This window comes from Mandrillus leucophaeus, unplaced genomic scaffold (assembly GCF_000951045.1).
Source record: "Mandrillus leucophaeus isolate KB7577 unplaced genomic scaffold, Mleu.le_1.0 Scaffold532, whole genome shotgun sequence".
In the NCBI taxonomy this organism is placed as follows: domain Eukaryota; kingdom Metazoa; phylum Chordata; class Mammalia; order Primates; family Cercopithecidae; genus Mandrillus; species Mandrillus leucophaeus.
The window spans coordinates 1119316-1144951 of NW_012105720.1; the positions used below are offsets into that span (position 1 = coordinate 1119316).

At 39.0% G+C, this 25636-nt stretch overlaps 1 protein-coding gene across 2 annotated transcripts in view; it reads right to left on the bottom strand.

Moving 5' to 3' along the window:
* Positions 1–19993: 19993 nt before the first annotated feature.
* Positions 19994–25636, bottom strand: part of STK17B (serine/threonine kinase 17b) — a 42640-nt gene continuing 36997 nt past the window's right edge. For both annotated transcript variants that reach the window (XM_011997184.1, XM_011997185.1), the window contains one exon: positions 19994–24141. In XM_011997184.1, the coding sequence (XP_011852574.1) occupies positions 23859–24141 (283 nt within the window). In that variant the 3' untranslated portion in view covers positions 19994–23858. The remainder of the gene's footprint in view (positions 24142–25636) is intronic.

The following is a 25636-nucleotide window of genomic DNA, read 5'->3' on the forward strand; positions in this document are numbered from 1 at the left end:
TAGCTCCAGGTCCAAAAGTAAAACCTCTCAGTCCTGTACAAGGCAGAGGAAAAAAAGTTGTTTACTTCCTGAAACACACAAAAGCTCATTTTTCAGATCTTAAAAAGAGATATAATTTAGAAAAGGGATAACCACAAACAACACTTTCTGCTGAGAACAAAAACCAAAGAAAAAAAAAATATTTATGGACATTCCCAAGAAACCGCTATGGCAAATCTCATTGGAACTTTAATTCATGTGGAGGCTTTGAAACATCAGCACACAGCAGGAAATGAAAGGGCACTTTTCCCTCTATCCATACCTCTAGAAATTGCAAAGAACGCCCTTATTTTTAGTAAAATTACTATCACATTTACAAGCAGCAGTTCTGGACGTGTGTCCTCAGCTCTGTGCCAGTATCAGTGTGTCACTGTGGCTCCAAATCCACCAGAACATTTTGTTTTTCAAAAGCAGTTTTGCCTGAAAATACATTCACGTGGAGAGTAAGGAATGAGAGCTGTAGTGAATAATGAGAACTCGGGGTCTGAGAACAAGAGAAATCTGCAAGAGGTCTCAATGAGTATGTTATGAAGAAAAGATCTTTTTTAGCTCCCGGTGAATTCCTCAGCAATTAGTGGTTTCTCTTGAAATGATAGCAGTTGCGAGAACTGAGGCCAGAGAGCCATTGCTTGTCTACATCATGGGAATATCCTTGGCCTCTGAGAAAAACAAGCTGCATGGAGTTATTGTGGCATGAAATATGTTTTTCAAAGCCTTATGGGCCTCTTTTTAATAATATATGAAGCAAGCAGACAAATAATCAAAGTAAACAAAGAAAATTCGTCGTTAATTAGGATTTCATAGATATTGCAAAATCGAGAGGCGCGTTCATACTAAAAGATATTGTTTCCAAGCAGGGAAACGTGTCTCAGTGTGCCTAACTACCCTCCAAGAAGTCACTGAAACATTTGGACAAAGAAAATCCAAGATAAATGGTTGTGGGATGTTGCAGGTAAAAATCACCCTAATTTTGGGGGATTACTCAAAAAAGATATAACAGAAAGCCCTGAAATACTTCTAAAATCGTCATATTTCCTTAAAGACAATCTATTATTTTCATATTGCACTTTTTGTGCTATTCCTAAGACAGCTTTGCCACCCTCTCCCATCAAACGCCTGATTATAAAAGATAGGCATGTTCATCAGAGACAACTGGAAAGAATTAAAAAAAAAAAAAAAGTCACCTATCATTCCACTGCCCAGGTGCTGACATAAGTAACATACTGACATATTGTCTTCTTTTTAATTTTTATTTTACCTTAAGTTCTGGGATACACATGCAGAACGTGCAGGTTTGTTACATAGGTATACATGTGCCATGGTGGTTTGCTGCACCCATCAACCCATCATCTAGGTTTCAAGCCCCACATGCATTAGATATTTGTCCTAATGCTCTCCCTTCCCTTGCTCCCCATCCCCCAACAGACCCCAGTGTGTGATGCTCCCCTCCCTGTATCCATGTGTGTTCCCATTGTTCAGCTCCCACTTATGAGTGAGAACATGCAGTGTTTGATTTCCTGTTCCTGTGTTAGTTTGCTCAGAATGATGGTTTTCAGCTTCATCCATGTCCCTGCAAAGGACATAAACTCATTCTTTTTTTATGGCAGTGGATACTGGCATGTTTTTATTTCTTGATATTTTTCTACATGCTTTTAAAAACTTAGCTGAGATTGTACTGCATAAGTGAAGTTTTTTCACTTAATGTATCACAGAAATTCTCGGAAGTCATGGAGAACATAGTTGCTATTTTGAAGGCATAATCATGCTTCATTACCCAAATACACCATATCGGGCTTAACTGTTTTCTCTCTTTTGTATATCTGTACACTGTTGGAATGTTTTATTATTGCAATTAATGAGAAACCATCCCTGTTAAAGTATGAAAGAATTTTACCTTTATTTATTTCTGTGACTATGTGTACATCTCAATTTTGAGTGCTGACATCAGACATTCTGATTTATCTAATATTTGTTTTCTTTGATGTAGTTCCTCGAAAATTAAGGAGACTTATCTGTATCTAGAGCATACAAAGAACTCCTACAATTCAATCATAAAAATACAGGCCTGGTACAGTGGCTTACACCTATAATCTCAGTAGTTTGGGAGTTGAGGCACGAGGATCACTTGAGCCCAGGAGTTCAAGACTGGCCTAGGCAACATAGTGAGACCCTATCTCTACAAAAAACAAAAAAGTATCCGGCTATGGTGGTACACACCTGTAGTCCCAGCTACTCAGGAGGTTGAAGTGGGAGGACTGCTTGAGCCCAGGAGGTTGAGGCTGCAGTGATCTACGATGTGCCACTGCACTCCACAGCCTGGGTAACAGAGTGAGATCTAGCCTCAAAATAAATAAATAATTAAAAACAAATTTTTTCTAAAAAGACAAATCATTCCATTTTAAAGTAGGCAAAATAGGCCAGGTGCCATGGCTCACACATGTAATCTCAGCATTTTGGGAGGCTGAGGTTGGGGGATCACTTGAGCCTAGGAGTTTGAGACCAGCCTTGGCAATATAGTGAGACCTTGTCTCTACAAAAGCTAAAATTAAAAAAATGAGCCAGGCATGGTGATATGCACATGTAGTCCCAACTACTTGGGAGGCTGAGGTGGGAAGATTGTTTGAGCCCAGATATTCAGGGCTGCAGTGAGCTGTGACCGTGCCACTGCACTCTAGCCTGGGAAACAGAGCAAGATACTGCCTCAAAAAAAAAAAAAAAAAAAGAAAAGGAAAAAAATCTGTCTTTACAAGACAGTTTTCAGACATTACAAATAAAGAATTATAGAAGACTCATTTTATACCAATTTCTGCTCCACATATAGTAAATTGTGTGTGAATATAGACAATCTGCACACCTATTTGTATAGTACAAACGGCATACCAGGAAACATTGTAGTGAATTGTTCATGTTTCTCTCTTCTATTTAGCAAATACTACATTCTGTTAATGCAGCAAATATTGTAATTTAGAGTACTCTATTTTAACTTTAATTGACTTCATGAATGATACATTTTTAATTATTTAATATTTATTTTTAATTTTATTTATTTATTTATTTGAAACAGGGTTTCACCTTTTTGCCCAGGCTGGAGTGCAGGTTTGTTACATAGGTATACATGTGCCATGGTGGTTTGCTGCACCCATCAACCCATCATCTAGGTTTCAAGCCCCGCATGCATTAGATATTTGTCCTAATGCTCTCCCTTCCCTTGCTCCCCATCCCCCAACAGACCCCAGTGTGTGATGCTCCCCTCCCTGTATCCATGGCTGCCTTGACATCCTAGGCACAAGGGATCCTCCTGCCTCAGCCTCCTGAGTACCTAGGACCACAGGCACGCACCACCCCTTACAGCTAATTTGTTACTTTTACTTTTTGTAGAGATGGAGTCTTTCTGTGTTGCCCAGGCTGGTCTTAAACTCCTGAGCTCAAGTGATCCTCCTGCTTTGGCTTCCCAAAAGTGCTGGGAGGGGCATGAGCCACCATCTCCAGCTACATTTTTGGTTTTTTAAACAAACATATGAAAATTTAAAATTTTACTCCAAACTTTTTTTTTAAAATACAGATTATGCAGATTCCAATCATTTTCTCCTAGTTTAAAAATTTCTTCTTAGAAAATGTAATTAATATTTGGTGTGATAGGAAAGGCAAAGCCTTTTGAAGTCAGGTAAACTTGAGCTCAAATCCCAGCTTAGGGTAATTAATTAGGTAACTTTGAAAAGTTGTCTAACCTCTCTGAGACTCAGTTTTCTGACCTACAAAATAAGGATAATATTTGATTTGCAGGGTTGTTGAGATTAAATGAAACATCTTGAATAAAAGAGTCACATATAATTCCTGATTCATAATGGGCCCTTGAAAACTTTATTCTTTCTCTTTTAATTTATATATCATATGTCTCAGAATATAAACATACTCACAGGAAATATTTCTATATAGACACACACACACACCCCATTTCATAAAAACGTATATTGTAAACAACTTCTGAAATTAAATTGACTACTTAGGTGCAATATCGTGGGATTATTTCTAATGTTGTTCAAGGGTACTGGAGCCCAGCCAAAATAATTAAATCTCTAGCAAATTTAGTAATAAAAAAAGTCCCTAGCCATTGGCCATTGTAATTATTCTATTTCTGGGAAGAAAGGGGACAGGTTTATTTGTAGTATCCCATGCTTAATCATTAGTATTAAATGAATTAGTACCAGAACGAATCAAAGAAGCAAACAGCTGATTACGGCTGCTTTGTAAAAGAAAGAAGTAGTTGATGTTCACACAGGTTAAAGCAGCCAAAAAGGCCTCTAAATAAATGGCCAAGCTCTTTTTCTCCTTTTAAACTTGTTTTCTATGGTCTTTAGTTTGTGATTACTTAGATATTCACTTATTTCAGAGGACTTTTTGTGCAAATCCCAATTTAAAACTCAATCACGTTCTTATTAAATTGGGCTAACGACTGCTTTCAAAAGAAGAAACAAACTACAATAATTTATCTACAGAATTTGACTTTCTATGATTATACAGGCAATTAATTCAATTATAAAAATGACAAAATTTAGTCATAAAATGATCCAGGCTGAAATGAGAAAAGATCATGAAGCCTCATAGATTTATTCATGATTATTGATATATATATATGGTAAGGAAGGATTGTGATATGCATTATAGAACACGGATAATCTATGTTTTGTTAATTCAATAATTCTGCCATACTTTTCCCCACATATATTTTGCAACCATTGTTTGTTATTCAGTATAGCTGGAGCGACTGTCCACTTGGAACTGTGTCTGTAATTGGTGACCTAGTTGCATTTTACAATCTGGCTAGAAATATCAGTATAATTAGCATATATCTTTCCTTTGGCCTTTCAAAGGGGTATTGCCATCACTAAATTTAAATTCCAGTGGTGAAACCACAGAGAGTGGAATCCTAGCAACTAATTATAAAATAATCCATTTTTTGCTTATTCTGGGAGTTGACCACAGCTTAGGATTGGCACAAGACCTAAACGTGAGAGACAATTCATCTAACTCGACCACACTTGCACCTACCCTGTCCATTGGAGGCATTCTTGAAAATTTTCTTTAGTAATCTAGTTTATTTTATTTTATTTTTGAGACAGGGTTTCACTTTGTCATTCAGGCTGGAGAGCAGTGGCATGATCTCAGCTCATCTCAGCCTTGACCTCCTGGGCTCAAGTGATCCTCCCACCAAAGTCCCACAAGTATCTAGGACTACAGGCATGCGCCACCACACCCAGCTAATTTTGTATTTCTTGTAGAGACGTGGTTTCACCATGTTGCCCAGGCTGGTCTTGAACTCCTGGACTCAAGTGATCCACCAGACTTGGCCTCCCAAAGTGTTGGGATTACAGGTGTGAGCCTCTGCACCCAGCCCCTTTAGTAAGGTGTTTTACACGGAAGGACTTTTCAACAAGCTGGATGATTGGTTTGTCTCCTGCGAGAAAAACTTCCATTGCCATCTAAAAAGATGGAAAAGTGCATGCGTGTGTGTGTGTGTGTGTGTGTGTGTGTAAATTATATGGGAAAATTTTGGAACTTCCCTATTCTCACTAGAAAGCTTTGATAGATAAACAAGTCATAAGATATGGAAAGACCCTTATTTTCAGGTATGGAAAATATTGCAAAAGAGGTAAATTGATAGAGTTAAAAGAGGCATGAGAGTGCAATCTCCTGGTTCCGGAAGCCAAGGCATGGCCAAGCTGAGTCCCCAGCAGAAGGCCTTGACAATGACTTCGTACCAAGAAATTCAAGCTTCAAGATATTGAGGGCCCATGAGAACCAGAGCATGTTGTATTGGAACCTACTGCTGCTTTCTAACAAGGGTATGAAGCTTGCAGTGCTACGAAGACAATTACTGAAATGGTCTTACTTGGATCAGTAATTTCTAAGAGCCTGGCCTTCCCAGGCCCTTCTCCAGTACAAGAACTGATAGCTTCCCACAAAATAACTTGAATTCAATTCTGGGATAAGTCAGATCTTTGGAGATTATTGGACCACATTGCTTTGACAGCTAGTACCTTGTTTTCCAAATAAGTGTCTTGATTAATACTTAAAAAGATGTCAGTATGGTTGAAGTAATTATGAAACACATTACATATTGCCATCCTCATTTGAGGATTTCTTGTGTAAAAGTCTCCAAAGGATCCTGCGGTAAAAATGCACATTTAACACTGTTAAATATGGTGTTCCCAAAACATAATTGGGCACAGTATGCTTAGTACCACATACCTTTGCCACATTATGAGGAATGTGAGTTTGGGAAACATGGATAATTATGTCAGTTAAGATGCTTTCAGCTTCTCATAATAGAAAACACAAAAGAAAATAGGTTAATCTAATAGATCTTTATTTTGATCATATACTGAAAAGTCAAGAAGGAGATGACTGCTGTTATTGCTCCAGTGACTTATGTGGGTCAATAATGTCAGGGCCAGCATCTCTAACATTGCCTTGTCCCTAAGGACAAGGTGAGGAGGTATAAGGCTGCCAGCAGCATTTCTGCTTTTCATCAAGGAATCAAAAGCCTTTCAGAAGCCACCCACCAGACTTCCAGTTCATCCCTAACTCCAGCTGAGCTGGAATAGCCTCTAGAGTGGAGGCAGGCAAGGGAGAAAGATCTTGGCCATGACTGGTGAGTTGGCCAACCTACAGTGCCCTTAGCAATGGTAGAATTACCTTCAGGGACTTGTATTGTGGTTTTATACTTTCAGCTTCCACCAAGAGACATGGTTAGAACTAGTTACTTGAAATCTACTGCTTTTATAGTGAAGAACGTTCGGTTCATGCCATTGTTGTCCAAAATAAAAGAATAGCTGTAATAAGACCCACATGAGATACTCTTCTCAGGCACAATGCTATCTTCCCCGTCCCATGCTCATTCCAGAGGCAATGTTAACCCCTACACAACTTTTGGTTCTATCTTAGCCCTGGAAGCCACATTCTTGGTGTTGGACGGTTCTCTACAAGGTCCTGTGATGTTCTCAACATGTACGAGGGAACTGGGCAAGGTTCTCGCCACTGCTCTAAAATCCAGAGATTGATCTCTCCTTATTTGTTTCTGAGCTTTTTCTATTCTTTTTAAACTGTATTTTTCCCAATAGATTAAAGTATTTGCAAATAAAAGCCCCAGAGGAAAGCTTCAAGTTTTTCCCCCCATTTTGAGTAAAATAATATATCTCCCCTGATATAAAGACAGACAGCCTTCTGACGGAAAAGGGAAAATACAGGCAGATATGATAAATTAGTATCACAAAGATTGCTTGGCTCCAACGATTATTCAATAAGCTCTTTAATCATAAATGAAAATATTTGGTATTTAATGTCTGTCTCTCCTGATAGATTATAAGCTCTATAGTGTTAACACACACTGTTCAAGGACTATTCTGTCTCTCACCTTTTGCCAAATTTTTTCTCTTCAAGCCACACCCACCTTCATCTTCTTCACTCTCAGCAGAAGACTGGCTGCAATCTTCTTAGTAAAGGAGAAACTGATTAGCCCTCTACTTCACATCTCTATTATCATCCACCTTCTTTTTCTTCATTTTTGTCCATGAGAAGAAAAATATTTTTCCTTCCTCTACCCAAGGCTGACCCCTCCATTTTTTGCTTGTGGTCTCATCACTTTTTCTGTTTTTTTCTTTTTCTGTTTTATTTATTTATGTGTTTCTTTTAATTTAATTTTATTTTATTGAGACAGAATTTCACTTGTCACCAAGGCTGGAATGCAATAGCGTGATCTCGGCTCATCGCAACCTCCACCACCTGGGGTTCAAGCAATTCTCCTGCCACAGCCTCCTGAGTAGCTGGGATAACAGGCACCCACCATTATGCCTGGCTAATTTTTGTGCTTTTAGTAGAAACGGGGTTTCATCATGTTGGCCAGGGCGGTCTCGAACTCCTGGCCTCAGGTGATCCACCCGCTTTGGCCTCCCAAAGTGTTGGGATTACAGATGTGAGCCACTGCACCTGGCCCTTTTCTTTTGTAGAGGCAGGGTCTTGTTCTGTCACTGGGGTGGAGTGTAGTGGTGCAGTTAAGCTCACTAAACCCTCAAATTCCTGGGCTCAAGCAATCCTTCCACCTAAGCCTCCCAACTAGCTGGGACTACAGGTGTGCACCACCATGCAGAGTTAATTATTTTATTTTTGTAGAAATGGGGTCTAGCCTGTTGCTCAGGCTGGTCCTAAACTCTGGGCTCAAGTGATCCTCCCACCCTGGCCTCCTAAAGCCCTAGAATTATAGGTGTGAACCACCACACCTGGCTGTCCAGCATTTTCTATCACTGATCATCTTGCCCTCTCATGCACTTCAACTGCTGCTTCCATGTGGACCCCTATCTCTTTGTCCACAAAGATTTTAAAGTCCTTCCCATCCTAAAACATTTTTAAAACACTCTTTAAACTATGCTTCTCTTCCTCTTCTCCCAGATTTCTTGAAAGAATCATCTGTACTTGTGGTCTCTTCTTTCACATTTTCTTAACCACTTGCAAACTTACCATTCGAGTGAAATTGTTATATCTAATGATCATCTATCAGTCCTCTTCCTCTTGGAAGTCTGTTAGACAAAGTTAATTCAGATGAGACTTGTTTCTCCCTTAGCTTATGACACTGTACTGCCTTGTCTCCTTCTGGCCTCTCTTCCCATCTTAATTATGCTCGTGCTAGGATAACTAGTTAAACCATCATTGCAATAATCTAGATTGAGGTTAAGAAACTAAATGTCCTTATGTCTGTTTTTGTAAATTAAGTTTTATTGGAACATCCTTTGTTTGCATATTGTCTATGGTTGCTTTTGCGCTCCAGCCGCAGAGTTGAGTAGTGACAGGGTCTAGCTTGGAAAGCCTGTAAAATTTAATAACTGGCTCTTTATAGAAAAAGTCTGCTGACCCCTTTCTAGATGATCTAGACAATCTAGATCTAGACGAAAGACTGTCTACTAGCAGGAATCAAGAGGGGATTGCTATAAAATATATTAAGGAAATATAAGTGATAGAAGTTAACAACTAATTGGAAAGGGTGCTGGAAGAAAACACAAACTTTTTAACGACATGTAGAGATTTCCAGTTGATGTGTGGGTGAATAGTACTATGTTAACTAAGGAAGGTAACATGGAGCAGGAAGTTTGGGTGAGGAGGTGATACCAAAAGGGAGAATATGATCATAATTTTACTCAGAGCTATTTTATGTCTGGAGTTACTTGTATCGTATCTAAACCTCAGAATCGGGGAATAAGATCTGGGTGAAGGTGAAAAATTTGGGGATGCATACATGTCAGAATAAGAAAATATGGAACCTCAAAGGGAAGTGTTTATAATTTAAAAGTTCCAACACAGACCAATTTCTCTTTCCTACAGATTAAACAATTGTCAAGATCTGCACACCATTTATCTCTCATCACACCTCATATCCTTTACCTGGTAATTCTATTATGTACAGTTGACTCTTGTTACTCCTATGAATCAACTGTTATTCCATATCTGTGAATTTACCTACTTGCCAAAATTTATTGGAGCTCCAAAATCAACCTGTATGGTTCTTTTATGGTCATTTGCCGACATATTCAGAGTGGTAAAGAAATTCGAGTCATCAGACACAACTCATTCTGAGGCTGAGCAAGATGACATTCTGCCTTCTTGTTTCAGCTCTCATACTATGAAACAAACGCCCTTCTGTGGGCAATTTAGTGCTCCTCTTCTTCTTTTTTTTTTTTTTTTTTCACACTTTGATGCTTTTAATTAGTGATTTCACTATTTAAAATGACCCCGAAGTATAGTACTGAAGTTCTGCGTAGTGGTCCTATGCACAAGAGGACTCTACTGTGACTTACAGAGAAAGTGAAGCAGTCTGGTTGTCTGGGGTAAATACCAAGGTTCTTGGTCTCACGGCCAAGGAAATTGAGGTCGCGGACACACACACACAGAGTTAGATTGGAGCAGGAGTTTAATAGGCAAAAGGAAAGAACAGCTCTCTGTCACAGAGAGAGGGGTCCCGAGAGGGTTGCCAGGTTGTAGTAAAAATGTCAGGGTTTTTATACATGGACTAGTGAGAAGGGGGGCATCTTATCTTCCTAGGGCCCGAAAATTTTGGTTGGGACCAGGTTTGCTATCTGCATAGAGCAGAGTTTCTATCAGCCCTTACCCAATTCCTTCACCACATAGGCAGACTTTTAGTCTGTGTTGCTGAGTGCTGCTTTGTGTCGCTTATTTGGGAGGGAGAGTTTCTGTATCTGTTCCCAGACATTTTCTTGCAGCTGCAGACATTCCCCAACAACGACCGCTTCTAGCCTCGCTATCTTACTATGCCTAAAGGGAAAGGAATGTGTTTATTAAGGCCCACTGTTTTTACTGGGGCCCACTGTATGAGTGTGACGTTTGGTGATAACCCAGGAGACTCGCCCCCTCCTTCTGTGCCCGAGTTGTTTATCTGTGTTTTACAACCTGATCTTCTCATCTGTCCAGGTGCACCCCGAGTTTTTCCCAAGGCTGTTTTATTTTTTGCCTGTTGCTGTGTGACTTTTCAGGCAGGCTGCTGCAGTCTAAATTTTTGCAATGATGTTTCCTTTCCTTCTCCCTCATTCCCCTCCTCAGGAGAGGAAACCCTAACTGCTGTTAGGCAGATTGGGCGTTAATCTTTCTGGTTACTTCCTGCTGGAGAGGCGGGTTGTGTGTGGAACAGCAGCTAGGATTCCTCCAGGGGCTGGTTTAAGGGTCCTCAGATGAAAGGCACGTTTATGCATGATTCCATTTGCATTACCACTTGGAGCTTGATGGCCTCTAGGCAAAAAGAAATAATTTGGGTTATTAGGAGACAAGGAGGTTAAGGGTAAGCTTAAAAATCTTGAGGCTGCTGACGCTCCCTGATAACTGGTGGCTATAGTTATGCCTGTTAAGATTTGGGTGTATGGGCTGGGCACAGTGACTCAGGCCTGTAATCCCAGCACTTTGGGAGGCCGAGGCGGGTGGATCACGAGGTCAAGAGATCGAGACCATCCTAGCCAACATGGTGAAACCCTGTCTCTACTAAAAAAAAACTAAAATAAAATAAAAATAAAAAATAAAAAGATTAGCTGTGCGTGGTGGCACGTGCCTGTAGTCCCAGCTACTTGGGAGGCTGAGGCAGGAGAATCACTTGAACCTGGGAGGCAGAGGTTGCAATGAGCCAAGATCTAGCCACTGCACTCCAGCCTGGCAACAGAGCAAAACTCCATCTCAAAAAACAACCAAACAAGAAACAAACAAACAAAGATTTGGGTGTATGGGGCTTGGCTTTGTGCTTTGTTCAACTTTCTTGATTTTATCCTTCCAAAAAGATTTTTGGGTTATGGGCACCCTATTTATTCCTGTTACCCAGCAGGATCTGCAGGATAATTGCTTAGAACTGGAATATTGATCCAGATTTTTACATTACCCATTCCTTTTTGTCTCCTTTGAGCCACATCTGGAGATTGGTGGTTGACTCAAAGGAATAAGCATGGTTAGTTTAAAACATAGGCAAAAACTTAAAAACAACTAATGAGACTAGAAGTTAATAATAGATTCATGATAAATTTGGAACATATTTTCCCTCTTCCAGTCCTCATACCTGTTAAAAACAAATTATGATAGCACTAAGTCGTTTGCAAAATAGACTTTAGTTTTAAACTTGGTTTGATTATTTGCATAAAGTGCAACAAGAATAACTATTTTTATATAGTTTTTTTTTTTTTTTTTTTTTTTTTTTTTTTTTTTTGGAGATGGAATCTCACTCTGTCACCCAGGCTGGAGTGCAGTGGTGCAATCCTGGCTCACTGAAACCTCTGCCTCCCAGGTTCAAGCAATTCTCCTGCCTCATCCTCCCAAGTAGTTGGCATTACAGGCGCCTGCCATCATGCCCAGCTAATTCTGTATTTTTAGTAGAGACAGGGTTTCACCATGTTAGCCAGGCTGATGTCGAACTCCCGACCTCAGGTGATCCACTCACCTTGGCTCTCTGGGATTACAAGCATATTAAGCCACTGCGCCCAGCCACATAGGCCTTTTAGATTGGCTTTGATGGAACTTTATTCCATAAGGAATCTTAGATAAGACTTTCTAAAGCCCAGCCCAGACATGTGTTTGTACCTTCAAATACCTGTGAGTTGGGTAAACTTCCTTCTTGAGGTTCCAAGAGCATGGAGTTCCTAGGCCTGTTAGAAAGTGACATTCTTTTTTTAAATTTTTTTAAAATTATACTTTAAGTTCTAGGGTACATGTGCACAACGTGCAGGTTTGTTACATATGTATACATGTGCCATGTTGGTGTGCTGCACCCATTAACTCTTCATCTACATTAGGTGTATCTCCTAATGCTATCCCTCCCCCCTCCCCCACCCCCACAACAGGCCCCGGTGTGTGATGTTCCCCTTCCTGTGTCCAGTGACATTCTTTACTCATGGCAGGTTAGGAATCCTGTATGGAGATGGTGTAGTCAAGGAATGAGGCCAGTTTCCCAAGGGGCTTTTATTGGTTCTGCAAGTCAAGCCTGACTTCTTAGAGGGAAACACACCCTTCCAATCAAAGCCTTGGTAAAACAACCAGTTTTTCCAATTGTGTCCAGTTGCAAAATAAAATGAATTCTTATTGCACTGATGCAAAGAACTATATTGTTACAACCAGTTTTTGAATTCTGGAGGAACCAGGCAGAGAGAAACAAACATGCTTGAAACTTTGTTTACAGGAGTATACTTTACTTAGTTGTTAAAGGCTGTAGCTAGCTCAAGACAAGTTTCCTTGACTTTGAAAAATAAAATAAGGATCAGCAATGTTCCAAGAATAAATCAAGAATATTGCTTTAGTTTTCTATTAACTAAATCTATTCTATTAACTTTGTTCTGCTTGATATCCATAAACATTTTCGCTTTTTATGAGTTCTGTACTTTTATCTCTTATCAGAAACCCGCATTTGAGAGCACCTGTTAAATTTCCACAACTGATTATAAACTTTTTTTCTTAGGAAGAAGAAGATAAAACAAGACAACAATTCCCCATAAATGACAAAATGTCCAGGGTGGTTACAGTCAAGAACATGCTTGACAAATTTGGTTATTTCCATGGCTTACAATAACCCAACATAACAAACTTAATTGTGATTAATAGCACATATTCAGACATTAGAACCTTGGACATCCCATACAGTTTTGGAACGTATGTTGATATTATTCCCTAAAATATAACCTGAAGAGTATTAAACATCATTTTGGCAATTCTATGTACCAAACATGTTACAATTCTGTTTACCAGATGTTCCAGATGCTCCAGGGCTCTCTGCAGCAGCCAAAAGACAGGGGTCAGGAAAGACAACCTTGAGACTAAAGTTTGATGTGGGGAAGCCTGTTAAATATATTTTAAATTTAAAACACTTGATATTATGAAATAGAATTTTAGATTACCATAAGTTATTTGTTTTGCCAAAATGGTGAGTCAAAAATTTGAAAAAGCAAAAACCATTCATCAGCTTTTTCTATTACATGAAAATCCTATTCAAGAGAGAAAGTTAAATTTCACTCTTGCATTAGTTTGCTATTAATGTTAACCCTAATTTTTAATGAACCCTTATAGACAATACTACTTAATCTTAACCAGTTTGACCATGAGGTGACATTTTTACACACCTGTTATAACCCTTGACAGTTTTGCTGAAGAACGGATTGGCATCCAAGAAAACCTTGTTGCACTTTTATTTCAGTGTTTAATTTACAGAAAAAAAATCATATAATACCCTTTTGAATTTAGTAAATACGTTCACACAGAGTTTCCTTTGCAAGATTAATTTTTATAATCTTTTTACAATTTGCTTAAACCTTCTGCTTTATTTTAATTTAAGACAATCCTTTGTTTCTAGGCAAAATGTACATTTTTATGCCTTCTTATAATCTTTAACTAGAAATATCTTTTACTGCTTTTTTTTTGTTTTTAACACATCTTGCATGCAATTCCATGTTCAGTAATTTCAATTACATGGCACAATGGTAATTCTTAGCAATTTTTAACTGTAATGTAAAACCTGGTAGGTTGTTTTCATTATGTACTAGATGCAGACAAAGTTTGATTCCTTTCCACATAGTTAGGGGCATAGTTACTTCCGTATGTTCCCAAGCCTTACCAATTGTGAAGCAGGCAAGCTGACAGTTTTTAAAGGCTAAAGAAGCAGTTTACAATCTTAAAACATTTAGCAAATCTGGTATCTGACCTGTGTAATTTAGACCACATTTTTACACCTTGAAGACATTTATATTTTACCAATAATTCCTAATACTTTTTTTATTTTTAAAGATTAAAGTCACGTGAACTGAAAGGTACCACAGCTTTTACTTTTTCCTTAAAAAATTTGATTTAAGTGCTTATTTTTCTTAAGCCAATCAGAGCTCTTTTTAAAAAGACATTACACACATAACACATATGTAATCACACAGACAAACAGCAGAAGATCCAGTAGTTATACGATTAACATTTGCCAATTTCCTAGTTGGATTATTGGCCACTGGGTGAGGCCCTTTAAGAACAGGACTAGGAATACAATTTCCAGGACCTAATAAATAGGTATAGACAGAAGACAAAGACAGATTTTTGAGAGGTATTTATTCACTTCTAATTTCAGGAGTTCCATGAGGAAAACAGAGATTTTTCCCAAAATGGGATTTGTGTCACCTTTTCTGTTTTCCCAAGAAGTCCCAGGCTACCAGAAGTTATTCTAGGGTCTTTCATGTGTGCACCAGGAGGGGCAACATATAGTGAAAAAAGTAACTCAGTCGGCTGAGAAAAAAACCTTTTCCAGGAAAACAAGATTTATGAAGAGAAAAACATAAAGGCCTTTTAAATATACCCATAGCTTGGATATCCACTTTCAATTAAGCTGAACACTCTTTAAGACAATCCTTTTTCTTAATTAAAACTTTACAGAGAATGTGAACAGTGATTCTTACCATTTTTTCCCCTACTTTGCACCACTACCTGTTTACAATCATGTTTATGTTCTCCAGTTTTCTTCGGGAGAAAGTGGCTCAGGCAAGAGCAGGTTTTCAACTGGCCTGCAGATCCTTTTGGCAGCAAGGATTGATACATAAGTGGGCAATTGTCTGTTACCCAGAGCCCTTCCTTAGAGGACAGCAGTGTTGCTATATTGTGGGGGGTTAAACAGTTACATTATTCCCTATGGTTAACCTAGTGGCCTCTGGCACCAGCAAAGCCACCACTGTAACTGCTTGGAGGCAGGCTGACAATCCTTTAGCCGCCAAGTTAGGTTCCTTGCTTCAGTAACCCACTGGCTGTTGAGCTGGACGTCAAGCCTTAGTTAAAACTTCCAGGGCCATTTCCTTCCTTTTTAATACCTAGAGACTGAATGCTTTCCCTATGGGAAGACTGAGGGCTAGTGTTTTAAGTAAGAATTGCTTTAGCTAGCTAAAGGCTTTTTTGAGCCTCAGGTTTCCAAAGGGGGTGGGGGCAAGTTTTAACTGTTTGAGTTTCTCTTATGAGGTGGTATAAAGGGTGAGCCATTTCCCTGTACCCAGGTACTCACAGACTGCAAAATTCAGTAATGATGAATAAACCCCCTTAACTATTAAAGGAAATGGGCTTAATCCTTCCCTCACCTGGTGCTCTGGTTCCTTCTGATAAGATTAGACCTAGGTACTTTAATGAAGTTTGACAGAACTAAGCTTTAGATTTTGAGACCCTATACTCCCTTTCTAAGAAATTGAAGAGAGCCTCAGGGCCTTTCTGAGACTTCTTTGATTGGGACACAGAGGAGAATGGCATTTACACACTGCAAAGTTTTAACTTCAGGGTGAGAAAAACTAGGAAGATCTTTAGACAGAGACTGTTTCAGCAACTTTCTTTTGATATCAGGGGCTACCTAAGTAATGAACTTGTTTCTTATGGAACTGGGAGACAGGGAGGTATATTTTATTAAAGCTTCTCTCAGCCTTTCCAAAAAGGCGGAGGGGTTCTCATCTGGTTTCTGGTTCAACAAGGACAGTTTAGAGTAATTAAGAGGTTCTGTTCTGGTTCTTTGCAAGCCTTTTAAAATGCACATTAGAAAGTGTTTTCTTAGCCATTCGTTTGTGGGATCACTAGGGCTCCATTTACGGTTTTTAAAGGGGCACTCTTTCTATTGAGAATGGGGATCCTGTCTCTCTTTAGACATTTTCCTTTCAAGAATTTTAGACTGCCAGCCTGGCCAACATGGTGAAACCTCATCTCTACTAAAAATACAAAAAACTAGCTGGATGTGGTGACACACACCTGTAATCCTGGCTATTCGGGAGGCTGAGGCAGGAGAATTGCTTGAACTTGGGTGGTGGAGGTTGCAGTGAGCCAAGATGGCACCACTGCACTCCAGCCTGGGCAACAGAGTGAGACTTGGTAAAAAAAAAAAAAAAAAAGAAAAAGAACTTTAGACCGGCTATAGGAGATATGCTGTTTATCTCTGAATGTTTTTGCTGCCTATAATGCTTTTCTGTGACAGAGTTTGGCTTAAAGGTAGCACAGCATCTCTCTCTATGTTAGATTAAACACTTGGGTTAAAGTTTGGAAAGCCTCTATATACCTATCAGGGTCATCAGAAAATCTGCCCAAGCTGCCCAAGTGTCCCTTTATTTCCCTAAGGTGCTGTAATGAGAAGGGAGCATGTACCCTAGTGGTACCCCTTCCATCTGGCATTTCTTGTAGGGGTAGGGTGAAACTGCGGCAATGGGGAGTTTCAGAGATGGTGGAGCTAGAGGAGCTGATGGCAGAATTGGAGGGGTCCCTGGATAAGGGAAACTGGAAGAACTGGGGCACTTAGAAGCAACCTCCAATGGTTCCTCTAAAACCTGCTCTTCTGACTTAGGGGAACTACTCTCCACAGACCTGCCTGATATGATTGCTAAGAGGGCTGAGTCAATTGTGCAATACTTGCAAAGGTCTGGGTTGTCTTGCAGGGCAGAGAAAGCCTGTACATAGGGGACCTTGGACCATTTGCCCTTCTGTCTACAGAAAAGATCTAATTGTTGAATAAGATTAAAGTCAAGGCTTCATTTGGCTGACCAGGTCTGTTCATTCTTGAGATGGTAAGAAGGGGATGCCCTTGGGCAAAAGAAAATGAGTGTTGGGGTCAAAGGAGTTCAAAATGCACTCCAGAGGAGTGCAGGCTGAAGATAGCTTGCTACCCATCCTAGAAAAGAGACAAGAGAAGAGGCATTCCTCAGTCTCCTTGTTCTTTTTGGTATGACCCAAGGTAGAGGGGAAGACAGTGGGAGCGTCCCCCTGACTGTTCTCCCTCCTTGGTCACTGGGTTCCAGCACTGTGTGTGCCACCCAGTGGTTGCAGGCATGATTCTCAAACCATGATCCCAGAGGAGCTAAATAATGGGGATAGTCACACATGCCCATATAGCCTTAGTCCCCTGCCTGGTGACTGTCCTTTGATCTCCCAGACTTGTGTGACTTGTGTGGCTCCTTGATGGATGAGTCTTGGGAGAGATTATGTAACAGTTGCATTTGAGCAACGCCCTTTAATGGAGGGAGTGTACTGGACTGAGCTTTATACTCTGCTATTATGGACCAGACTAGAGAATGTATTCTTAGGTGGTGGTTCTAGTTAACTTCCAGACATAAAATCCCCTTTCTATTTAGATGCCATTCTAGTTGTAGGCAGAATAGGTGTCTCAAGAGAACATAAGGGTCAATTGGTGGCCTTCCTGTTAATGGAGAGTATTGAGACTAAAATTTGGTTTTGGAGGACATTTTTCTCCTCACTCCTGAAAGCAGAGATCTCCTGCTTGCAGAGGGGGCATAACGTTTGGTCTCTAGCAGATGTGAAAAAGAGAAGAACTGGAAAACTAGAGGCATTTGGCAAAGGGCGTACAGGTCACCCAGGGAGAGGATTCTCATTCCACTAGGTGGCTATGTAAGCCTTGAAATACAAGGCAGTAATTTTACCTCCATATGCCCTCTAAACAAAGGACAGAGAGTGAAGTCTGACATGTGGCAAGTTGTTCCCATAGCATACCTCCTAGCAGGAGAAAGTTAATTTGTCTCATAGAGGGGCTATCCAGTCTGACTGGGCAGTATTAGCTCCTCATGTGGGAAAGGAAACAGCCCGGATGGAAAGAGAGATGTTCACTGGCAGGGTGTGACCTCCTACCCAACCCCAGGAAGTGCTGTCATTAGGAGTTAAGTAGTCTTTGAGATGTGGATTATGAAGTCCTCCTGTCTGTAGAAAGTCACAAAAACAGCAATCCTTTGACCTGCCTTCCTGGTTGCTAAGGTGCTTGCTAAACTTGCCTAATTGAATTACTTCCCCAGGATGTAAAAACCCCTGCAGCAGTGCATACAGAGAGAGCATAAGAGACACAGTGACTGTGGAAAGGAAAGGAGAAAACTAAGGTTTACATAGGAAAGCTTGGTGATCCTATGGCCAACACCTGGTTGGGCAATCGGAGGCTGGGGTCAGTCCAGGAGTAACCATGGTCAGAAATTCTCAGTTGCTCCAGGACCTCTTCCAGCCCCATGCAACAGCAAAGTTCTCTGTGACAGAAAACTGGTTTGGACAGAGCCAACATTCCCAGCACCCTGAGAGCACTGGGGATGGACAAGTCCTCCCCTGCAAGCCTGACATTTGAGTCTTTAAGACCAGCAGCTAGCCCTTGTGGCTCATTAATCAGCAGACAGATGCCTCATTTTTTGATAGTTCTTTGAGAGAATAAAAACTGAGGATGAGAAGCCTCGGAAGTGAAAGTAGAGAGTCTGCTACCTTACCCTTCTGATGAATCCACTTTCAAAGCCTGGGTGAGCCCCCAAAAAGAAGCAGCCTCATTATCTGGGGTAAATACCAAGGTTCTTGGTCTCACGGCCAAGGAAATTGAGGTTGCGGACAAACCCACACAGAAACTGGAGCAAGAGTTTAATCGGCAAAAGGAAAGAACAGCTGTCAGAGAGGGGTCCCCAGCAGGTTTCCAGTAAAAATGTCACGGTTTTTATACATGGGCTAGTGAGGAAGGGGGCATCTTATCTTCCTAGGGCCTGAAGCTTTCGTTGGGACCAGGTGTGCTACCTGCATAGAGCAGAGTTTCTATCAGCCTTTACCCAATTCCTTGATCACTTAGGCAGACTCTTAATCTGTTACTGTGTGCTGCTTTGTGTCACTTATTTGGGAGGGAGTTTCCTGTGTTCCCAGACGTTTTCTTGCAGCTGCAGACATCCCCCACCAACATCCACTTCTGGCTTCCCTATCTTAGTGTACCTAAAGGAAAGGAGTGCGCTTATTAAGGCCCACTGTTTTTACTGGGGCCCACTGTATGAGTGTGAAGTTTGGTGTTACCCAGGAGACTCGCCCCCTCCTTCTGTGCCCGAGTTGCTTATCTGTGTTTTACAGCCTCATCTTCTTACCTGTCCATGTGCAGCCTGAGTTTTTCCCAAGGTTGTTTTATTTTTTGCCTATTGCTGTGTGACTTTTCAGGCAGGCTGCTTCTGCAGTCTGAATTTTTCCGATCATTTTTCCTTTCCTTCTCCCTCAAAAACACATTAGGTAAGTTCATTCAGGCATGAATTACAGTGCTATTGCCTGTTAGTTCAATGTTAATGAACCAACAATATATATTAAATGAAGTACGATTAAATAGAAATACACAAAATTATGTATTGATCAATTGTTTAAAATGCTATGAACAGAGCCTTGCAGGAACCTAACTCTGTATTTCCCCAAGGAGCAATGATTAGTAACTAAAGTGTGGGAACTTTATAGAACATAACTACCATGCATAATGAGAACTAACTGTTCCTTAGTCTACAACCAGATTATAAATATCTTGAAGAATCCCTCATTCATGTTTTGTGTAACATGTAGTGCACTGTAGTGCAACATGTAGTACAGTTAAATTCATTCATTGACATTTTCTAAAAATTATTCCTTGATGCCAGTGAATAATTGTTTTCAGATTTACATGCCTTTACAGATATGTTTATTAGACACAAAGAGGGTTCATAGATGACCTATGTCAAAGGATAGAACATCCAGACATACTTTCAAGAACAATAGATTTAGAAATGCTTTGAAATAAATGACAACCACAGATATAAAAAAGTGCTTTTTAATTTTTAGCCAGAATGATCAAGTTGATGTAGTTTTCTTACTGGAATACTCATAATAATGTCTGTCTATATGCCTCAAGCAATATTATTATTTAATAAACCATGGCAGGGAAGTTGTAATTTATGTAAAATTTACTATTATTCTTTAAACTACTTTTATAAAATTATAAACTGATAATAATCCCCACAAACTGAAGACAAATAATTTTACTACTACTTGAAATTAAAGTACAGTTGTTTATACAATAAGGACAAGATATCAAATTGAAAATTCAAAAATAAACAGAAGAAATGTAAACAGTTATAAAATATCAATATTTATAAATGTTGCTTAGAGGAAGGCTATTCAAAGCATGGCCCATTAACTATTTGTGAGCTGTCCAGAATGAAAGAGGCTTGTGCCAGAATGAAAATCAATTACATCACTAATCATACTGGCTCAGTTGACTTTTTAAAAATAACAAGACGTCTTTAATAAAGGAAGCAATGTGTTGATTTATATTCTGGCACAAGTACCTTATCTCATTACTGACTAGAGCAGGGGTCCCCAACCCCAGGCCATGATTGGCCTGCACAGAAAGTGGGGGGCGGGGGGGCGGTGCCAAGCATTACCGCCTGAGCTCAGCTTCCTGTTAGATTAGCCATGGCATTAGATTCTCAAAGGAGCTCGAATCATATTGTGAACCGCACATGCAAGGGATCTAGGTTGCATGCTCCTTACAAGAATCTAATGATAAATGTAATGCACTTTAATCATCTTGAAACCATCCCCCTATCCCCCCAGTCCTGTGGAAAAACTGTCTTCCACAAAACCTGTCCCTAGTGCCAAAAAGGTTGGGGATCGCTGGACTAGAGAACAGTTAACGGCTTACTTCCTTTAAAGTGCCATTACAATTTCACTGCTCAGAGCTAGGTTTTTTATTGTAGGGAAAATAATTAAAATGACAATTGTAATTGCCATGTATATATCATCTATTTAAAAATCCTATCTATTTAGGGATCCTACCCAAAAAGCAAATTAAACTTTAAAATACAACAATATAACACTTATCTTTGCATGTGTTCAAGTGTTACTGACATCTGTCTACTCATAGGGGCTCTCTAGATTCCTACTTCAGAGAAATACATTATGCTTTTCAATCTTGGGAGGAAAAGAGAGAACTGAATCATTTGCTAAAAAGCTCTTAAATGATTGGTTTATTTTCATATTGCAATCAATAAAATTATTTAAATTCACACCTTTGTAAAAAGACTGGATTTTTATATCTTTGTGCAACCACTAGTTGCTTTTCTACTATAAAACTTAATGTTAGGAAAAAAGACATGGAAATTTACAACTCTGTATTCTACTAATTAAAGGTAGATGTAAACTATTTTAAGATTTTCAGAGAAAGAGAAAGTTGGTATAAAGTGTCTTTTTACAAATGAGCTTATAATTTAAAATTCAAATATTTCTTGATTTTTGGGGGGATGGCATAATTCCTCTAAAAATAAAAAATACAATATGGTCTTCAGAAACATAATCATTTCCTCATTATCCAATGACTTACTAAGCTTTACTTGCATTATCTTAATACCAAAGGCAAGTAAATGGACAATCAACAATTTAGAAACAACTCATCAGTTTTAGATATACAAGGGCTCAATTTAGATTATACGATGTCTGGTTTGTTGGACCAACAAACTACTTAAAGAATTTAAATGTCATAAGAAGAGAATATAAAGTCATATAAAGAATATAAATGTCATAATTTATATGTCATAAGAAGAGAGCTCCTGGGCGGGCGTGCTGGCTCACGCCTGTAATCCCAGCACATTGGGAGGCCGAGGCGGGTGGATCACTTGAAGTCAGGAGTTTGTAACCAGCCTGGACAACATGGTGAAACCCCATCTCTACTAAAAATACAAAAATTAGCTGGGCATGGTGGCATGTGCCTGTAATCCCAGCTACTCAGGAGGCTGAGACAGGAGAACTGCTCAAACCTGGGAGGCGGAGGTTGCCGTGAGCTGAGATCATGCCACTGCACTCCAACCTGAGCGACAGAGCGAAACTCCGTCTCAAAAACAACAACAACAACAACAAACAAAACTCCTTTGGCACCTGAGTTGAGCACAATATACCATAGCAAAGAATCTTGAAAACTGTCTAAAGAATGTATTGTATCTATCTATAGATATATACATACACCTATACATACACACATGTGCACACATATACAAGTAGAAAAAACTTTTCCTTAACAAATGCCAAAGATGTTAAAGAAATTCACCATGTGGTCAAATAAAGTGACCTGACAGTTATTCAAAACGGTTTTAAGTTATTATTAAAGAATTTGGAAACTTACCAAAATTTTGAGAAGTTAAAGGTCTAAAGGGGGAACACCACGTTGTTGTTACTGTTTGTCAAAATATTTCTTTTGATACAGCAACACGGTCATGAGATCACAGTTAACATGATAACAGACCAATATAACAGTCATCAGGTGAAAATTCATAAAAGATTACCCAAAAAGGACTAAGTGTCCCCATCATTAGGGCTGGATATAGTCTCTAGCCATAAGCAAACATTTTGCTCTCCCTAGTCTCTTTCTTGCATTTGTCCCAGCAAAAGACCACAATGAGGGGCCACTCTGCAGATGGCTTTAAGCTGAGCCTCCTCACTCACTAGGAATTTCACACAACAACTTCAGAAGAGCCCAACGTCATGTTTTATGATCACATCAGTCTTGCTACTGCTGACTCCGGCACTGTGTTAATAGACCTGCCGGTGCTGTAATTTTTTAAGCACACTTTTAGAACTCTGAATGACTGACTTGTATTCTAAGATACAGAAGACATCTAAAATTCAGTAAGCTGTCTGAGTGTGTCAACATTTTCTTCTATATTCAATTAATAAATATGTTTGCCTAAAAATAGAGAATATTTAACTTTACCTAAGTATCTTCTACCTAGAAATTCTGGAGGTTTAAAAAACTCTACACTTGCATACCAAATATCTCCATCGAGACCTTATCAGATCTCAAGTAGGTTGGGAGGAGGAAAAAGACATTTGCGTTAAAATGAAGCCATGCTACTCTTTTCTCTGCTCCAACTTGTAAAGAATATCCCTGATCAGGTTTCTAACTCCCTCTTTGCTCTGGTTAAAGGATCTCTCTCATATAACAGACCATAGAGAATGAAAATCTTATGCAGTTTCAAAATATTTGTAATTGAAAAACATTTTCAATTGTAAAATGTCTCTTGAGCATCTATAAAGTAGAAATTACTTTGGCTTAAACTTCATAATGCTTTCCTAAACAAATTATGTTGATAAGGCATGGTATAAGAGTCACCTTAGAGAGAGAACCCCTTAAAGTCCAATGTCTTGCGTTCAGTTTATACCAACCATAATAAAACTCAAGCCACTTTTTTTGTTGATATGCAAAACATTGTGATAAGTTCATTTGAACTTATTTCATTAACATGTAAACTCACATACATGTACAATTTTACTTTTTGTCATATATTTAAATATTTTCTTATCTGCAGAGCTATCTCAGGATATGAAACCATAACATGCTAGCAACTAGTAATTTAACATTAAAACACTCCCTAAATTATTCTATGCAAAAGTGCATTTACAATATAAACATGTCATATATGAAGCTACAAACCATAATCTCACTGGAGTGGATATAAAATTTCAAATTCAGTCCAAATGAGTCAAAGAAAAAAGTGCTAACACAGCAAATCTGAAACAAGTTCATGGGGATTGGGTAATGAGTCATCGAAACGAAATCTTTTGGAAACCATGCTGCTATCCTCTGGGATATTCTCTTTGTCTTCTCTATCACCACAGGTTCCATTACAGGAGGATTTAGAAGTCTTGTCTTCAGAGGACCTTATAGAATGATCCTGAATTTGAGAGGAACTGGAAGTTTCTTCAGGGTGAAACAAGTTTTCAAAGTCCCACTGCTGTAGCCAAGAATGAGAAAGGCATATCTCTGCTGTTGGTCTTTTCCTTTGAAAGAAAGCAGAAAGGGAAAATTGAGAATTAAAAATCAAGTTGAAAATGTCTTCAGTTGGATAGATTATAGACATATTTTTTAATTATTGTGAAAATAAAACATACTCATAATATAAAATCTAAATAGTACAGAAGAGAATAATAATGATAATAGCAGCTAACTTTTACTGAATGCTTAGTTATATGCCAGGGACTATTCTATATGCTTCAAATACTCATTCAACAATCACAAGAAACTAATGAAATGGGTACTATTATTCCCCTCATTTAACAAATATGCAAAGTAGGGTACCAGGAGGCTTGAAATTTACCCCAAATCTCCTAACCTGTAAATGGTTAAGTGGAACTTTGACTCTAGCGTCTGTGCTTTTAAGCATTATACCATATTATCTCTCATGAAGGTAAAAAGTAAAATTATTTTGTTTTTTCATTCCCCCATCCCACCTCCAGATATTTTTTCTACATATATGTCCATATACATACACACAAACATATACACACACATACATACACACACACATAGACGGCTTCACATACTCCGTTTCTGCAATTGGCTTTCTTCACTCGCTCAATAATGCATTTCAAGCATTTTTTCACATCAGTACAGAGTTAACATATTTATTAACAGCTGTATTATTTAGTACTCTTCCATATGGATACACCATAATTTATTTAACCAGATGCCCATTGAAGCTTCCAGCATTTTGCTATCATAAATATGCTGCAATGAATATTGAGAAAATGTTTTTTGAGAGCTTCTCTAATTATTTTCATAGGATGAATTACTAGTAAAGTTACTGGGTCTTTATATTTTGAAAGATGGTGTTTAACTGCTCTCCAAATATTTTTTTTTTTTTTTTTTTTTGCAGTGGAGTCTCACTCTGTCACCCAGGCTGGAGTGCAGTGGTGCGATCTCAGCTCACTGCAACACGTGCCTTCCAGATTCAAGCAATTCTCCTGCCTCAGCCTCCTGAGTAGCTAGAACTATAGGCGCACGCCACCATGCCCAGCTAACACTTTGTATTTTTAGTAGAGATGGGGTTTCACCATATTGGCCAGGCTGGTCTCGAACTCTTGACCTCATAATCTGGCCACTGTGGCCTCCCAAAGTGCTGGGAATAGAGGCATGAGCCACCATGCCCAGCTGACTCGCTTCTTTTGTAAGGCTGTCAAAGGGCATCCAATCCTTCAAGATTTCACAATCAGTAAATGATACTTGTTATGTAAGTAAAATTATTTATAAATCATTTACAATAAAGTCTTATAACCAGCCATGTGTACTGTAAATTTCTATGTCTGATTATTTTAGGTAATTTCAGAGATTAGTAGTGGGTTGTGAGAAATAACTCAAATCTTTTCTTCACTTCAAAATTCCCTGTTGTATATTTTGTATCTGAAGTTATGTATTTGTTAATGATTGCTCATACCACCTCTCTTCATTTTACCTAGAACTTGAGCATACTTCTAATAATTTTATACTATTTTAGAA